The sequence below is a fragment of the Megalobrama amblycephala genome, linkage group LG12, assembly GCF_018812025.1.
Source record: "Megalobrama amblycephala isolate DHTTF-2021 linkage group LG12, ASM1881202v1, whole genome shotgun sequence".
Classification (NCBI taxonomy): domain Eukaryota; kingdom Metazoa; phylum Chordata; class Actinopteri; order Cypriniformes; family Xenocyprididae; genus Megalobrama; species Megalobrama amblycephala.
In genome coordinates this window covers 7,782,339-7,798,046 of record NC_063055.1, presented here as the reverse complement: position 1 = coordinate 7,798,046, position 15,708 = coordinate 7,782,339, and the positions used below count along the sequence as shown (strand labels likewise).

The following is a 15,708-nucleotide window of genomic DNA, read 5'->3' as shown; positions in this document are numbered from 1 at the left end:
TGCCTCTGCAGCATCTCTGCAGCTCTCGTACAGTTTAATCTGCGAGTTTGCGTGTGTAAGTCAGGGTGGATGATGCTGATTAGGCATATGATCTCTTTCGAGCTGTTAATTGCCTCCTCTGCACTTTGACATTTAACGGCCGTGCAATTAACCCAGCAGAGCGGTATCACTCCCAGATGCCTGATAGTCTGGTCTTCCCATGTAATTTATGAACCTGCATTATATCATCCTCTGTTATGAATCTATTGTGCACCACCTTGAGCTTGCATTGCACACAAATGTTAATTATGTAATGTGTGCGTTGCAGAAGCTGGATGTCTCTAATGACAAGGGAATACCTTTTTACATAATACCATTCAAAGCTAACGTTTTTTTGCTTTCTTCATTTTGCATAGGCGAATGGGAGATCCTTATTATTTGCATTTACTATGGACACACTTAAGTATTCCAGAAAAATCTGCATGAAGTGATTCAGTCAAAAATGATCTTAGATGGAGTTAAATCTATTTAGGTTAAGAGTTATGTTGATGGTGCTTGCAATGACAAAGTTATGTTTTCTATTCCCAGCGAACACGTATACTAATGTTTTGGGCTCACCAGTACTGCATTTATTTGATGAAAAATACATTAAATACAGCAATATTGTGAAATATTATTACAATTTAATAGTTTCGAATTAAAATATCTGCCAAATGCATAAATGTGAAAGTCTTAGTGTATTTTCATAATGGTATATATATAAATAGTATGTTAGTATGCAACATTGAATATTTCAAATAATAGTATGCTACTTTTTTGTCAGTAAACAACTTTTAAAGGGTTAGTTCAATCAAAAATGAAATTTCTGTCATTAATTACTCACTCTCATGTCGTTCCACACCCTTAAGACCTTCGTTCATCTTCAGAACACAAATTAAGATATTTTTGATGAAATCCGATGGCTCAGTGAGGCCTGCATTGACAGCAAGATAATTAACACTTTCAGTGCCCAGAAAGCTACTAAAGTCATATTTAAAACAGTTCATGTGACTACAGTGGTTCAACCTTAATGTTGTGAAGTGACGAGAATACTTTTTGTGCGCCAAAAAACTAAATAACGACTTTATTCAACAATATCTAGCGATGGGCGATTTCAAAACACTACGGAAGAGGATTAGGGCCAAGCAATAATAAAATAATAAAACCATCTCGAGATTAAAGTTGTTAAATTTCTAGAAAAAACTCGTTAAATTTTGAGAAAAAAGTCTAAATAAAATGTTGAGAATAAACTCGTTAAATTACGAGAAAAAACTCGTTAAATTTCGAGAAAAAAGTCGAGATAAAATGTTGAGAATAAAGTCATTAAATTACGAGAAAAAAGTCGTTAGATTATGAGAACAAATTCGTTAAATTATGAGAAAAAAGGTCATTAAATTTCGAGAAAAAAAGTCGAGATAAAATGTTGAGAATAAAGTCATTAAACTACGAGAAAAAAGTTGTTAAATTGTGAGAACAAATTCGTAATTTAACGGATTTGTTCTCGTAATTTAATGACTTTTTTCTCACTTTTTGCTCACCTTTGTTTTAGATCAAGTTCAGTCAGTATGGCCCTATAGCCCCTCCTCCTCCCCAGCACCACCTGTCTAGATCTGCTACGGGTGTTCTCCTTTGTCTAGTCTGCCAAAACCAAACCTATTTACATTCACATTTATATTTCTTATTAATAAAATGTGTTACAAACTACTCAGAGAGATGTCATGACTGAAATATAGTACAGTGTGCACTGTGCAAGGTTTGCACAGATGACCTTCTAGATTTGCCAAAGTGTGCGGTATACAACAGAGCACACTGCGCAGAATACTCTATCCCACAATGCAAAGCTTTTCTAGTCTGATTATTTGATTTATCTGACTAGACTTAAGACATTTGTACACAAAATTAAATTAAAAATACTTAAAAGTAATGTAGCGTACTACGTTTTGAAACATTTATCCAGTAGCTTATTTAGTAGTAGGCAGTATTCAGTGAGATAGTAATCTATTCCAAACACAGCCATGCATACAGAAATTTGGCATAATTGTGCATGCATAATGCAAAAATGGTATGTGTTGTTTTGTGTTATGCTATTCTAAATATACCCATAGTTTTTATACACTAGCAGTGCCCAATGTGTTTTCTAAGTGCTTTAATTCAAAATGTAGATTGTTTGCACTATAACTGGGCACTATTAATAAGGAATGAGAAAAGTAAATGCAAGACTAAAATACAGAAGTAAATGGTCAGGCTAAAGATGAAAGAATATGTTTTATGCTCTTCTGAGTATGTTGTGTACATTTTTATAATTATGCAGATAGGCCAGAGGAAGTGCAAGCTAATTAAGAAGCCACACGCACGCGGGATGACACGCAGTCCAAATGCTAATGTCCATGTGTTTGGGCTGGAAGTACAACGTGACTGTTGACTTTCATCAGGCAGGCCCTGAATATGAGTGTCTGGCCTCAGTTCAACACTGTCCTCATGCTGCTTCTGCGTCCCGGCCTCCTCAGGGAATCCCGCCAGAAAACGCAGTAGAAATGTTTGCTTTAAGACCTCATAATGTTTGGGGTTTTTACACAACCCTAATTAAACCACAGGACTTCCAGGCAGTAATAATCTGGTCTTTTAGTGTGTAAAGCACAGTGTGTAACTGTTTTTTGGATATTCCAATTAGAACACAGTAGGCCTATACTGCAGCCAGTCAGATTGGTGATGTTTTATAATGAGTGCCTCATTTCTTTTGAGTTTAATCTTTGTTGCCAGTTTAACATAAATATGAATGGGTGATTATTTATTTATTTATATTTTGAGGTATATATTTAAAACGGGTAAAAACAGATGTTCTTTCATAAAAGTCCCAGAGTACCTCATTATAAGTTGCACACGCTGTAGTCTTGTGCATTTCAGACGTTTTCTGCTCTTGATGATTGTATAGCACACAACAAGACCGCCCACTTTTTTAGTGGCCTTAGTTTCCCTTTATTTTCTTCATAGGGATTTAAAAAAATTCTTCAATAAGCCATGAATCAAATTACAATTCATTACAATATGTGATTAGAAGCCAAAAAATGTGAAAAACAGGCACAAGACTTGTACTTGAATTATCATAATTAAATGAAATATCGATGGTACAATTAAATAATAAAGGATATATATATATATATATATATATATATATATATGCCTCTCTCAGACAGCATGTGTATATATATTTATAATGGATTGTTTTTTGTTGTAATCCTGCAGTATTCCATTTGTAAAGAGCCTCTGATTGAGCTGTCTAATCCGGGTGCCAGTGGCTCACTCTTCTACCTGACCAGCGATGATGAGTTCATCATCAAAACCGTCCAGCACAAGGAGGCCGAGTTCCTGCAAAAACTGCTTCCAGGATACTACATGGTAGGTCTCAGTAGAGTAAAGAATCATTCATCTCTTTAGTAAAGAAACCTGAATAAAACACTGTGATTCAGTGGTACAGACTGTTCTGTTCTCACTCATCTGTCTGTTTTTTTTTTTTTTAAGAAATTCCTACTCATGTATTTAATTTTTTTATAATTTTGTTTATTGAAATTTAAAGGGTTAGTTCACACAAAAATGACATTTCTGTCTTTAATTACTCAGCCTCATGTCGTTCCAAACCCATAAGACCTTCGTTCATCTTCGGAACACAAATGAAGATATTTTTGATAAAATTGATGTCTTTTAATGATGTCTTTGAATGTGGTAATTACGTTGCTTTCTATGGGGGATAAAAAAAACCCTCTTGGATTTCATCAAAAATATCTTAATTTGTGTTCCGAAGATGAACAAAGGTCTTACGGGTGTGGAACGACATGAGGCTGAGTAATTAATGACAGAAATTTCATTTTTGGGTGATCTAACCCTTTAATTATAACACAAATATAACAAAGAACCACCGAAAAAAAATATATATATATATATATATATATATATATATATATATATATATATATATATATATACACACACACAGCTCAGATTTGTATATAAGTCAGGACTTAATAATACGTTATTTTAGTTAATAATAATAATTTTAGTTAATAATACGTAATTTTGTAGTTTTCACCTTTCACTCTACCCTTTTACTTTTGTGCAGAAGTATCTAAAGCAATGAATATAGGTTTACTTTTTGTTGCTGAAATAAGCCATAAATATTTCTATCCAGTTACAAAAATGCATTTTACATAATTTTTAAAACATAATATTTTAAATAAAATTAGAACATTAATTAAAAATAATAAATCAATGAAATCATATTTAAATATAAAAATAGTAAATAATTTAGAAATATTTTTCCTGTGTATATTTGTAGCAAACAGGCCATTCTGTCACTCAGTGCATTATATATTAGCCAGTCTTGATGTGAAATGCCTCTCATAAAAATATTTATACACTTGCTTTGGTTGCTTAATACGTGTATGTAATATGGACATTTTTAGGCATCTTGCTGTTATAGAGGACTATTCTTCATGGTCAGGTCATATATATGTCCTCTGTGTCTCTTTTTCCAGCTTTTCCAGTTCAGTATTTTGTGTAAACATTATTGCTAATAGCCATGATTTAGCAGATTTTTGTGTTGAATAACTTAAGCCAGTAGTTTTCACAAGAGAATAGTTTGTTTACGCTTATACTCAACACTTGTCTAGCTGTTATAGTTTGAAATTTCAGGAGAAGTGTGTAAGTTTTGTGCCTTTAGTTTCACAGAGCCACAGTATGACACACTTAAATTTGACTCTGAACATTTTAATAAACATTAAAAAAAAAATGACATCTCTTTTCACTTCCTCAGAACCTCAACCAGAACCCAAGGACTCTCCTCCCCAAATTCTACGGCCTGTACTGTGTTCAGTCTGGAGGAATCAACATTCGTCTTGTGGTTATGAACAACGTTCTGCCACGGTCTTTAAAGATGCACTACAAATATGACCTGAAGGGCTCCACGTACAAGAGACGGGCTTCACGAAAAGAGCGGGAAAAGTCCTGCCCCACATATAAGGACCTAGACTTTGTGGACATGCACGATGGCTTGTACTTTGACACAGAGACATATAACGCCCTGACGAAGACGCTACAGCGGGACTGCCGGGTGAGTGCTACCCTATTTCAACATTTTGTAAAGAAAATGTGAGTTGCGTCTGCTTGTGGGTTTCCAGGGAACTGCTGTGGTTGCTGACATGATTGGAGTTTGCTTAGTGTGTTGCCAATATAGCGTTTTGCCAATGCTGTTCTTTTGAAGTTTCTATTCATCAACGATTCTGGGAAAAATGTGTCACAGTTTCCACAAAAATATTAAGCAGTTTTTCAATATAATAATAATAAGAAGAAATATTTCTTAAGCACCAAATCAACATATTAGAATGATTTCTGATGGATCATGTGACACTGAAGACTGGAGTAATGATGCTGAAAGTTCAGCTTTGCCGTCACAGGAATAAATTACATTTTTAAACATATTCAAATAGAAAACAGTTATTTAAGTTAATTGTAACCCCAGCCTTTTGAATAGTAGTGTACATGGAGAGCTAATTGCTTGTTGTCCTACAATGCTGACAAGATCACAAAAACACTCATTACATGAACACTCAAGAGGCAAAAACATGCATTAAAAACCTTAAAACACACACTTCAACACTCCATGCTTGAATCACGAAGAGGGTAACAATCAGCTAACTAATCTTTTTGAGGATCAAACTCATTCTTTCATCACAAGACAATATGTTACTAAACGAGACAAGAAATTCAACAGCATCAAAGTAAATAGAACTAGAAAAGTGATACAGTTATATTAAGTATGCCTGCCCCAGTGCAGAATGGGACAGAACCACAAAACCACCATCTATGCTTGTTGTTTTGACTAAAAAAAAATCATATAGTAGGCCTATAACATAACAGAAAGGCTGCATTGAGATGCATTTTTTTTAGATACATTTTTTGACAAAAATGTGTTGTCATCAGTGTTGTGGAAAGTTTCTTTTAAAAGTAATGCATTACAGTATTGCGTTACTCTGAAAAAAAAGTAACAAATTGCATTTCTTTTTATGGAAAGTAATGCGTTACATTATTTTTGCGTTACTTTTTCTCACCTGGGCTGGGCTTGTTTGTTTTTTAAATGAATAAGCTTCAGGATGATCACAAATGTGATGTTTATCTGAAGTAATTTTTGCTTATTAATATGGTTGAATTGGATCATCAAAGGTCAGCAGCAAAGACATTGGTTAAAGTGAGATTAAATACATCAATTATATTTGTTTAATTTAATATATTTAATTATTGCAGGTTTGCGCAATATTCTGAGATTCCATTTCACTGTTTTTATTCATTTTGAGGCATACTGACTCTGTTTTAGTACAAGTGAGATGAGTAAATGTTTGTCTAGAACTACAATAACCATCATGTGTATTAGGGCTGGGACAATACATCGATTCTCGATTCGCAATACAATGACTCTGGATTGATTCTGATGTTTTCTCTCTCAAATCGATTCTAATCGAGCTTAGTTTTAACAGCAGATGGCGCTCTAGGCTAGTTTTTAAACGCACACTCAAATGCTCACGAAGAAGAGTACTGGAGAGCGCTTGTGCATTCTGTAGAAAGTGGTTAAATATACTTGTACCTCAGCTCAGAATGCTTTTATGGCGCAAGATTAATGTAAACACAGCCCACTGTGAACACTCTTGTAATTCACTTCAACCTTTTCAAACTTTAACTTTCTACCTTTTTAGGTTTAAGTATATGTAAATGAACTGGAAGCAAGCAGAGTACGAATGTTTGTAAAGCACATAGTGCCATTTGTTGTTAAAAACTACACTCAGATTCGATTCGAAAGAGATCGCTCCAGATTCTTTGTATCGGGAATCAAGAATCGATGTATTGTCGCAGCCCTAATGTGTACACACAACGCCTCTGCACTTACTCACAATTTCTCTCAACATGCGGACAGAAGTGGTGTCATTCAACACATGGGTATAAAAAGTAACTTGCGTAATATCAAGTAACTCTGATATTTTGTTGTAAATTTAAAAGTAATATGTTACTTTACTATTTACTTGAAAAAGTAATCTGATTACATAACTCTACTTATAATGCGTTACCCCCAACACTGGTTGTCATGTTGTGTTTTTCTTGTCATTTTGTGTGTTTTAAAGGTGCCCTAGAATTAAAAATTGAATTTATCTTGGCATAGTTAAATAACAAGAGTTCAGTACATGGAAATGACATACAGTGAGTCTCAAACTCCATTGTTTCCTCCTTCTTATATAAATCTCATTTGTTTAAAAGACCTCCGAAGAACAGGCGAATCTCAACATAACACCGACTGTTACGTAACAGTCGGGATCATTAATATGTACGCCCCCAATATTTGCATATGCCAGCTCATGATCAAGGCATTACACAAGGGCAGCCAGTATTAACGTCTGGATCTGTGCACAGCTGAATCATCAGACTAGGTAAGCAAGCAAGGACAACAGCGAAAAATGGCAGATGGAGCAATAATAACTGACATGATCCATGATATCATGATATTTTTAGTGATATTTGTAAATTGTCTTTCTAAATGTTTCGTTAGCATGTTGCTAATGTACTGTTAAATGTGGTTAAAGTTACCATTGTTTCTTACTGTATTCGCGGAGACAAGAGCCGTTGCTATTTTCATTTTTAAACACTTGCAGTCTGTATAATTCATAAACACAACTTCATTCTTTGTAAATCTCTCCAGCAGTGTGTAATGTTAGCTTTAGCCACGGAGCACTATCAAACTCATTCAGAATCAAATGTAAACATCCAAATAAATACCATACTTACGCGATTAGACATGCTGCATGACGAACACTTTGTAAAGATCCATTTTGAGGGTTATATTAGCTGTGTGAACTTTGTTTATGCACTGTTTAAGGCAAGCGCGAGCTCCGTGGGCGGGGAGCGCGAGCATTTAAAGGGGCCGCAGCCTAAATCAGCTCATATTTAATGATGCCCCAAAATAGGCAGTTAAAAAAATTAATTAAAAAAATTTGAGCTTTTTGTGCTGAAACTTCACAGACACATTCAGGACTTATATTACATCTTTTAAAAAGACGTTCTACGGCAGTAAGAGCCGTAAGGCAGAAGAGCAATTTTTTAAAAATGGCATTTAGATTTAGCTTTAGCTTTTATAAATAAATTTGCACTTTCATGGTTTCTTTTCTTGTCTTCTGCCCCTCTAATCAGTGGTAAAGATGTTTAGTCTTATCCTCATGCACAAGCACCGGGGAAGACGCCACAGTTTCATGGGAAACAAGTTCATGATAGTCTTCAGCTCCACAGTAGCTTATTAACAGATTCAAAATATGCTGAGTGTCAAACCTCTCTGTTCAGCTGGGAAACAAACCGCATAAATCCAGTCTGGCATTCCTTTCTATTTTAGAAGATCAGGCTGTTGACATGGTCTGGTAAATATTGCTGTTTTCACATGATTTCTTTCCAATAAATGATTTGTAAACAATCAGGGGGTATTTTCCCTCCTTGACAGTTTCCATTACTGTTTAACTTACTTAAATTGTCTGTTCTGACAGTATTTGACAACTACAGTATACTGTAGATAAGCAACATTCTTTTGTTCCCCATGGGAAACAATGCTGAGGTGTTGTGGGTTTTGATATGTAGAAATTGATATGTTTATTCATCTAAGATGAATTTGATGAAAAGTGACAGTAAAGACATTCAATATTTTACAAAAGATTTCTATTTCAAATAAATGCTGTAAAAAAATATCACATTGTCCACAAAAATATTAAGCAGCACAACTGTTTTCAACACTGATAGTAATAAGAAATGTTTATTGAGCAGCAGATCAGCATATTAGAATAATTTCTGAAGGATCATGTGACACTGAAGACTGGAGTAATGATGCTGAAAATTCAGCTTTGCCATCACAGGAATAAATTATATAAACATAGAAAACGATTATTTGGTAATAATAACATTTCACAATATTACAGTAGCTTAAGAAACTTCTTTCAAAAACGGTAACAAACCTCAAACTTTTCAACGGTAGTGTTGTGTATTTTGGTCTTGGAATCATTTAAAACAAAGAGCTTTGACTTTTGATTAACAATTCTAAGCACAATTTGGTAAACATGTGTCTCAATGTTTTGCTTTGGACCTCATTGACTTTCATTGCATGGACAAAAAAAGTTAAATCATTCTTCATAATATCTCCTTTTCTGTTCCACTAAAGAAAGAAACTCATTCAGGTTTAGAACGACATTTATGAGGGTGAGTAAATGATGACAGAATTTTTATTTTTGGGTGAACTATCCCTTTAAGAAGTCTTCTTTTGCTTTCCATTGCTTTAATTGTCCCTTCACGTTGCTGTCCAGGAAAAACAATTAATCTTAAAATGATCTCATATATCATTTTGTTATGTATCACAGTGTTTTACAAGGACAAATGCAAACTCTGACATGTTTTCTTTTACTTTTTGAGTTCCCCCAAAGCCGAGTTGCAAGTAAACAGTCCAGTAACTGAATTACCCAAATGATTGTGGCATGATGTTGAAGTGTCCCAATGCTGCATTAGGTAACCGTCTGTGGTCGCCTTGTGCTTCCAAATTCTTTGGCAGACCTGGCATTCCACCAAGCTACGTTTCTTACTGTTCATTTGTTTACCAACAAACAAGCCTCACAACGGTGCCATTGCGATGGCATTCCAGACATGACCTGATGTTAAAAATGCTTAGAGACAGAATGTTCCCTATATAACAGTTTTTGGCACATTAAGTATGTACTGACCGGCCGGCCCCAGTGAGCGCTGAACTAAAAGGATCAGCCGTAATGCGAGTCACAAGAGGGCCGAGGGAAAAAATGAGAACTCGAGTTTCACACAATAATGACCATAGTTGGGGACATTCGGCCCGCTGTAGCCCACCTGTGATCTAACTTCAGCTTTTGAAAAGAATGTAGTCTTTTATGGATTGAAATTGTTCAGACTTATTTTTTATTTTTGGGTGAACTTACCCTTTAACACTATACTATGTAAGAAGAAATGATTCTCGATGCAAGGAAACACAAACTGCAGTTCAAACACATTCCCATGAGTACTGTAAGATTTTATTGTTAGCTTTTCCTTACGTCCTGTGCAGAAACAAAAGTGATCACTAAGCAGAAAGTTTCTCCTGAGTAAGCAACACACCCTGGGCCTCAACTGCAGAGCACAATAGAGGCAAATCTATGAGAATCAAGAACAAACCTTTAAATGGTTTCTGCAACTCGTCACCTAACAGACAGCGCAGTCCTTATGGGATTCAATAGTAGCCTACATAGAGAACTTTTGTTACACTGACACATGAAAAATAGTGACACAGGTCTTTTTGGAGAGTTCCAAAATAGTGGGCCAGCAACGTCTTTCTGCTTACAGCAAGAAGAGATATGTATGATTTTTTTTGTTTTTTGTTTTTTTGCATATTCAGAACTAAAACAATATTTAGGTTTGATTTTAATCTTACAACAACAAATGCTCTGTTAAAATTTGTCGCCCCTCAAGGAAAGATTCAGTTTATGAACCATGAAAAGTGAAATCGTAAAAAAAAAAAAAAAAAAAACTTTACTGTGTGGCTTTATAAGCTTCTACACTTAAAGGATTAGTCCACTTTTAAATAAACTTTTCCTGATAATTTACTCACCCCCATGTCATCCAAGATGTTCATGTCTTTCTTTCTTCAGTCGAAAAGAAATTAAAGTTTTTGATGAAAACATTCCAGGATTTTTCTCCTTATAGAAGACTTGAATGGGCACCAAACAGTTGAAAGTCATATTTAGTTTCACTGCAGCTTCAAATTGTTCAACACAATCCCAGATGAGAAATAAGGGTCTTATCTAGTAAAACCATCGCTCATTTTCTGAAAAAAATGGAAAATTATAAGTTTTAACCTTAAATGCTCATCTTGAACTAGCTCTCTTCTTCTTCTCCTCTATTAGAATTCCAGCAGTGTAGACACTGCTAAGCGTATTACTGCCCTCCACAGGTCAAAGTTTGAACTAATTTTTATATGCAATATGCTAGTTCAATAGTATATAACAATTAGTTCAAACTTTGACCTGTGGAGGGCAGTAATATTCTTAGCAGCGTCTACACTGCTGGAATTCAAATAGAGGAGAAGAAGAAAAGAGCTAGTTCAAGATGAGCATTTAAGGTTAAAACTTCGAATTTTCAATTTTTTTCAGAAAATGAGCGATGGTTTCACTAGATAAGACCCTTATTTCTCATCTGGGATCGTGTTGAACAATTTGAAGCTGCAGTGTAACTAATTTTGACCTTCAACTGTTTGGTGCCCATTGAAGTCTTCTATAAGGAGAAAAATCCTGGAATGTTTTCATCAAAAACTTTAATTTCTTTTAAAGACATGGACATCTTGGATGACATGGGGATGAGTAAATTATCAGGAAAGGTTTATTTAAAAGTGGACTAATCCTTTAAAGGGATAGTTCACCCAAAAATGAAAATTCAGTCATTAATTACTCACCCTCATGTCGTTCCAAACCCGTAAGACCTTTGTTCATTTTCAGAACACAAATTAAGATATTTTTTAAGAAATCTGAGTGACGTCTGTCCCTCCATTGACAGCTACGCAACTGACACTTTGACACTTCAAAAAGTTCAGAATGAGATTATAAAACTAATCCATATGATTTCAGCGGTTTAGTCCAATTTTTTTTAAATGACTCAGTCGTTTTAAATGATGAACAGATTGAATTTAGGTTTTTATTCACATATAAACATTCATCAACTCACACATCAGTTATGGCAAACCAACGGAAGCTCAAGCATGTTCGCTTGACGTGCAAGAACCATTGAGGTTCATGCTCGTGTTACACCGTGTCTTAACTACACACGATGCGATAAGATTCCAGCGACATGCAATTTGACTGTGCATACTATACGCGACGCGACAATAAAATCAATCAAAACCACAGCCAATCAGAAGACACAATGAAATGGGCAAGTACATAGTAAAATTCATAAATATTACACCATTTAAACATTATTTAAAGTACATATTGAGTGAATGAAACAATCTTTGTCATAGAATACACTTGTTTGTTCGCATTGAGTTGACAGTTTGAACGTTCTTGTGCCCATTTATTTATTTTCGCGATCTGAGGTGAATTAGCCAGTGTTGTTTTCATTACAGCTAAAAAGCTGGGAACACAGAATGATATTCAAACTCACATTAGATGCTTTTATCATTAAATAAAGCACATAAACAGTACCTCAGATTATCATTGCCATACTTTGTGTTGTTGTTCCAGCCGTGACGTCGTGGAGAAATAGAAACCGTTTCTAAAATAGAATCATTGTGTGTCGCCATCGCGGCTGGTTAGGACAAAAACTCTGATTTACATGGAAAAGATATCTTTTTTCGCGTGTCGAGGCGTCGCGTGTAGTTAGGACACGGTGTTAAGCGTCAAAGTGGTAGTTAAAGTGTCAATGGAGGGACAGAAATCGCTCAGATTTCATTAAAATATCTTTTGTGTTCTGAAGATGAACAAAAGTCTTACAGGTTTGGAACGACATGAGGCTAGTAATTAATGAGTAATTGACCCTTCGCAAAGACCTGCCCCCCTTAGTTACTGTTGCTTTGTCCGACAAGCCGTGGCATTGTCACGCCACACACAGTGAAAAATACATCGCAGAACAAAGAGGACACTGACAACACGTCGACAGACAAGACAAAGCAGGTTACTTATGATATTAAACAAAGTCCTAGCTTTCAAACCGTGTAGTTATTAAAGAAATTCAAACAATAAAAACCGTTTTGTGGCTCTTTAATATGTCGTGACCATGGTCGTGACAGATTGCTGCAGCGCCTCAGCTCAAGAGGCTCGTAAACCGATCATCTCTTCCTACTAGTCCATTTGTAGCATCAAATGAACATGAATGATCATGAGAATGAATGTTGTTTCAAACGCGTAGAGACGTCAATATACACAATTTTTCAAGTTTAACTCCACCGAGGTTAATCTTCTAACTACTGGCTGCTTTGTCGGACAAAATGGCGGATGCGGCGTTCTGATTGGTTAGATCGCTTGTCAATCAAACTCCCGGCGAAGGGTCAATTGATACACTTTTCATTTTTGGGTGAACTAACCTTTTTAATCATTGAACAATGAACTTAAAGAACTGAGGGCTTAAATACATAGAGAGAGTAATCAACGTAAATCAGAATAGGTGCAGGAACTAATTAACTACCAGAGAAACTACCGATAGCTGGGAACTCATGCAACACAGAGGAAACACAGTGAAAACGAAACCAAAACAGAATATACATGTACATACATGAATTTACATAACCATACATAGAACCTTTGTGAAAAGTTTGGTTCATGTACGTTTAGTGGAAGATTTCTGTGCCTAATTCTTGAAAAATGTACATTTAGATCAAATGTCTTTTAAATACAGGCACTGCTAATGTAGCATCATAAGAAAGCACCATTTAGAAAAATCACACATTTAATCATATTGATGTTGCATGGGAAATTTTTTAGACAAAGATTAGCACGAAATTTGAAAATGGATAACTTTTATTGATCAAATGTCATGTTTCTTATGATCAAACACTCAAGATGTCAAATAAATCTTAATGAGAAAAAACTATTTTTGTTAGGTCAAAGGAGGTCACATACCTCATGTTTACATAAAATATGAACACAAGTGACACATTTTTCGTTGAACTCTTCACCTGATGTTAATGAATGACCAGTGACTGTAAAGAGAACCTGTATTCTCATTTCAGCTGACTCGACCGATGGCAGCAAACCAAGCAGCAAAACAGGCGGTCTTGATAGTGGTATAACAGCACGTCATTGTGGACCGCAGGCCCGAAGCCCAGGAAGTTTTTTTTTTTTTTTTTTTTTTTTTTTGTGGAAAATAGAACATACTTTACATAACAAGTATCTCAAAACAGGAAGAGCTTTCACATAACACAAACCGTTCACATTTGTTCCCTTTTGTGTTAGCGTATTGAACTATGTTTATTCCATATTTGTACTTCAGATTTTCAGTTCATGGAATCAAAAGAGCTTGTACTGTACTGTGAAAACGTACTGTTATTTTCAGAGCTTCCTCCCCAGTTCAGAAAAGCAAAAACTATTCATTTTGCAACTTTCTGACTTCAGACAAATGAATACATTTGAGTACGTGATCATTTACAGTTACACATCAACAACATGTATTCAATCTAAAGCCTCATGAGAATGACTGTTTTTGTCTAAAAATGGATCTTCAGGGACAAAATACTAATAGAAACATGTATGATATGACCCCTTTAATTATTTTCATGTTCAATTAAAAATCTTTAAGGCCGAAAAATGTTTGCATAATAGGGGACCTATTATGCAAAATTCACTTTTACATGGTGTTTGAACATATAATGATAAAAATCCACCCACGCCCTTTTTTAATCCCATAAAACCTCAGCACTCAAGGTCAAGGTAAAGTTTATTTATATAGCCCTTTATAACAGCATAAATGCTGACCAAAGTGCTGCACAACATACCAAACAAAATATCCTCGTACAATACAATTTAAACACTAGTAATAAAATATCAAAAGAAAGCAAAACAAAAGTAATAAAATTAAAACAGGAACATCATGCAATATAAAACAATATTTAAGACAAAAAAAAATGAATAATAATAATAATATCAAATTACACATATGCCTGAGAAAAAAAGTATGTTTTAAGAGAAGATTTAAATATAGAAAGAGTAGGGGAAAGTCTAATAGACAAAGGTAGGGAAAAAGCTCGGTCACCTTTGGATTTGAGTCGCGATTTTGGAACATTTAATATCATCTGGGTGGAAGACCCAGATAGACACTCTCATAGAACAAGCTGTTTTCATTTTTGGGCAATGTGACATCACATTGTTTAGGCCCCGCCCATGACTGCTGATGGACTCTGCCCTATTAGCATAGACCCCGCCCTGAGTGAGCTGTACACAGTCCGCCATGTTTATCTCCTTGCCAGAGCATTTAACAGCAGCATTCAAGTAAGAAATGTATTCTTATTAAACCTACTAAAGTTATTCAGAAAAGAGAAGTGAGTGATTTTCTGGCAGATTTTGGCAGTGTATCTGAGGCACGAGTTGCACAGGCTCCGCCCTCTTCTGGATAGGGGGTGGGGAGCAGCAGCTCATTTGAATTTAAAGAGACATGCACGAAAATGCATGTTTTTCCTTCCACTCAAAAATGGGCACTTACAACATGGTATAATAAATGATCTGTGGGGTATTTTGAGCTGAAACTTCACAGACACATTCTAGGTACATCTTGTAAAAAGAGGCATAATAGGTTCCCTTTAAGAAACTAAGCTTCTTCTTAATGAGTGTCTTTCACTATGGAAATATGTAGTAAAACCAGTTTTAAAAATGATGCTTCCTTTTGCCACCCACATTGTTTGTGCTTAAGCTTACTTGGGATTTCATAAAAAGGGTATTTATTCAAACTCCTTCTCAGAGCAAATTGTTAAACTGTTACCACACCCGAAAAAAGGTGTAAATTCCTTTCATTGCAAGTAAACCTTTGACTAAATGACTCCATGTGCCAAACAAGCGGTGTTACCTTCCACTGCGGCCTTTGTTGGGTATTATTGTGACCTAGATGAGGGCCCATTTGGAGGCTTTTAGACATTCCTGACGG

General features: G+C 35.3%; 1 protein-coding gene across 3 annotated transcripts in view; it reads left to right on the top strand.

The window, feature by feature from the left end:
• pip5k1bb (phosphatidylinositol-4-phosphate 5-kinase, type I, beta b) overlaps positions 1-15,708 on the top strand; it is a 57,708-nt gene that overhangs the window by 27,907 nt on the left and 14,093 nt on the right. For all 3 annotated transcript variants that reach the window (XR_007187427.1, XM_048209598.1, XM_048209599.1), the window contains exons 6-7: positions 3,262-3,414; positions 4,826-5,122. Coding sequence is in view for 2 of the 3 variants with exons in the window: in XM_048209598.1 (XP_048065555.1) it covers positions 3,262-3,414; positions 4,826-5,122 (450 nt within the window). In the remaining variant the exon portion in view is untranslated. The remainder of the gene's footprint in view (positions 1-3,261; positions 3,415-4,825; positions 5,123-15,708) is intronic.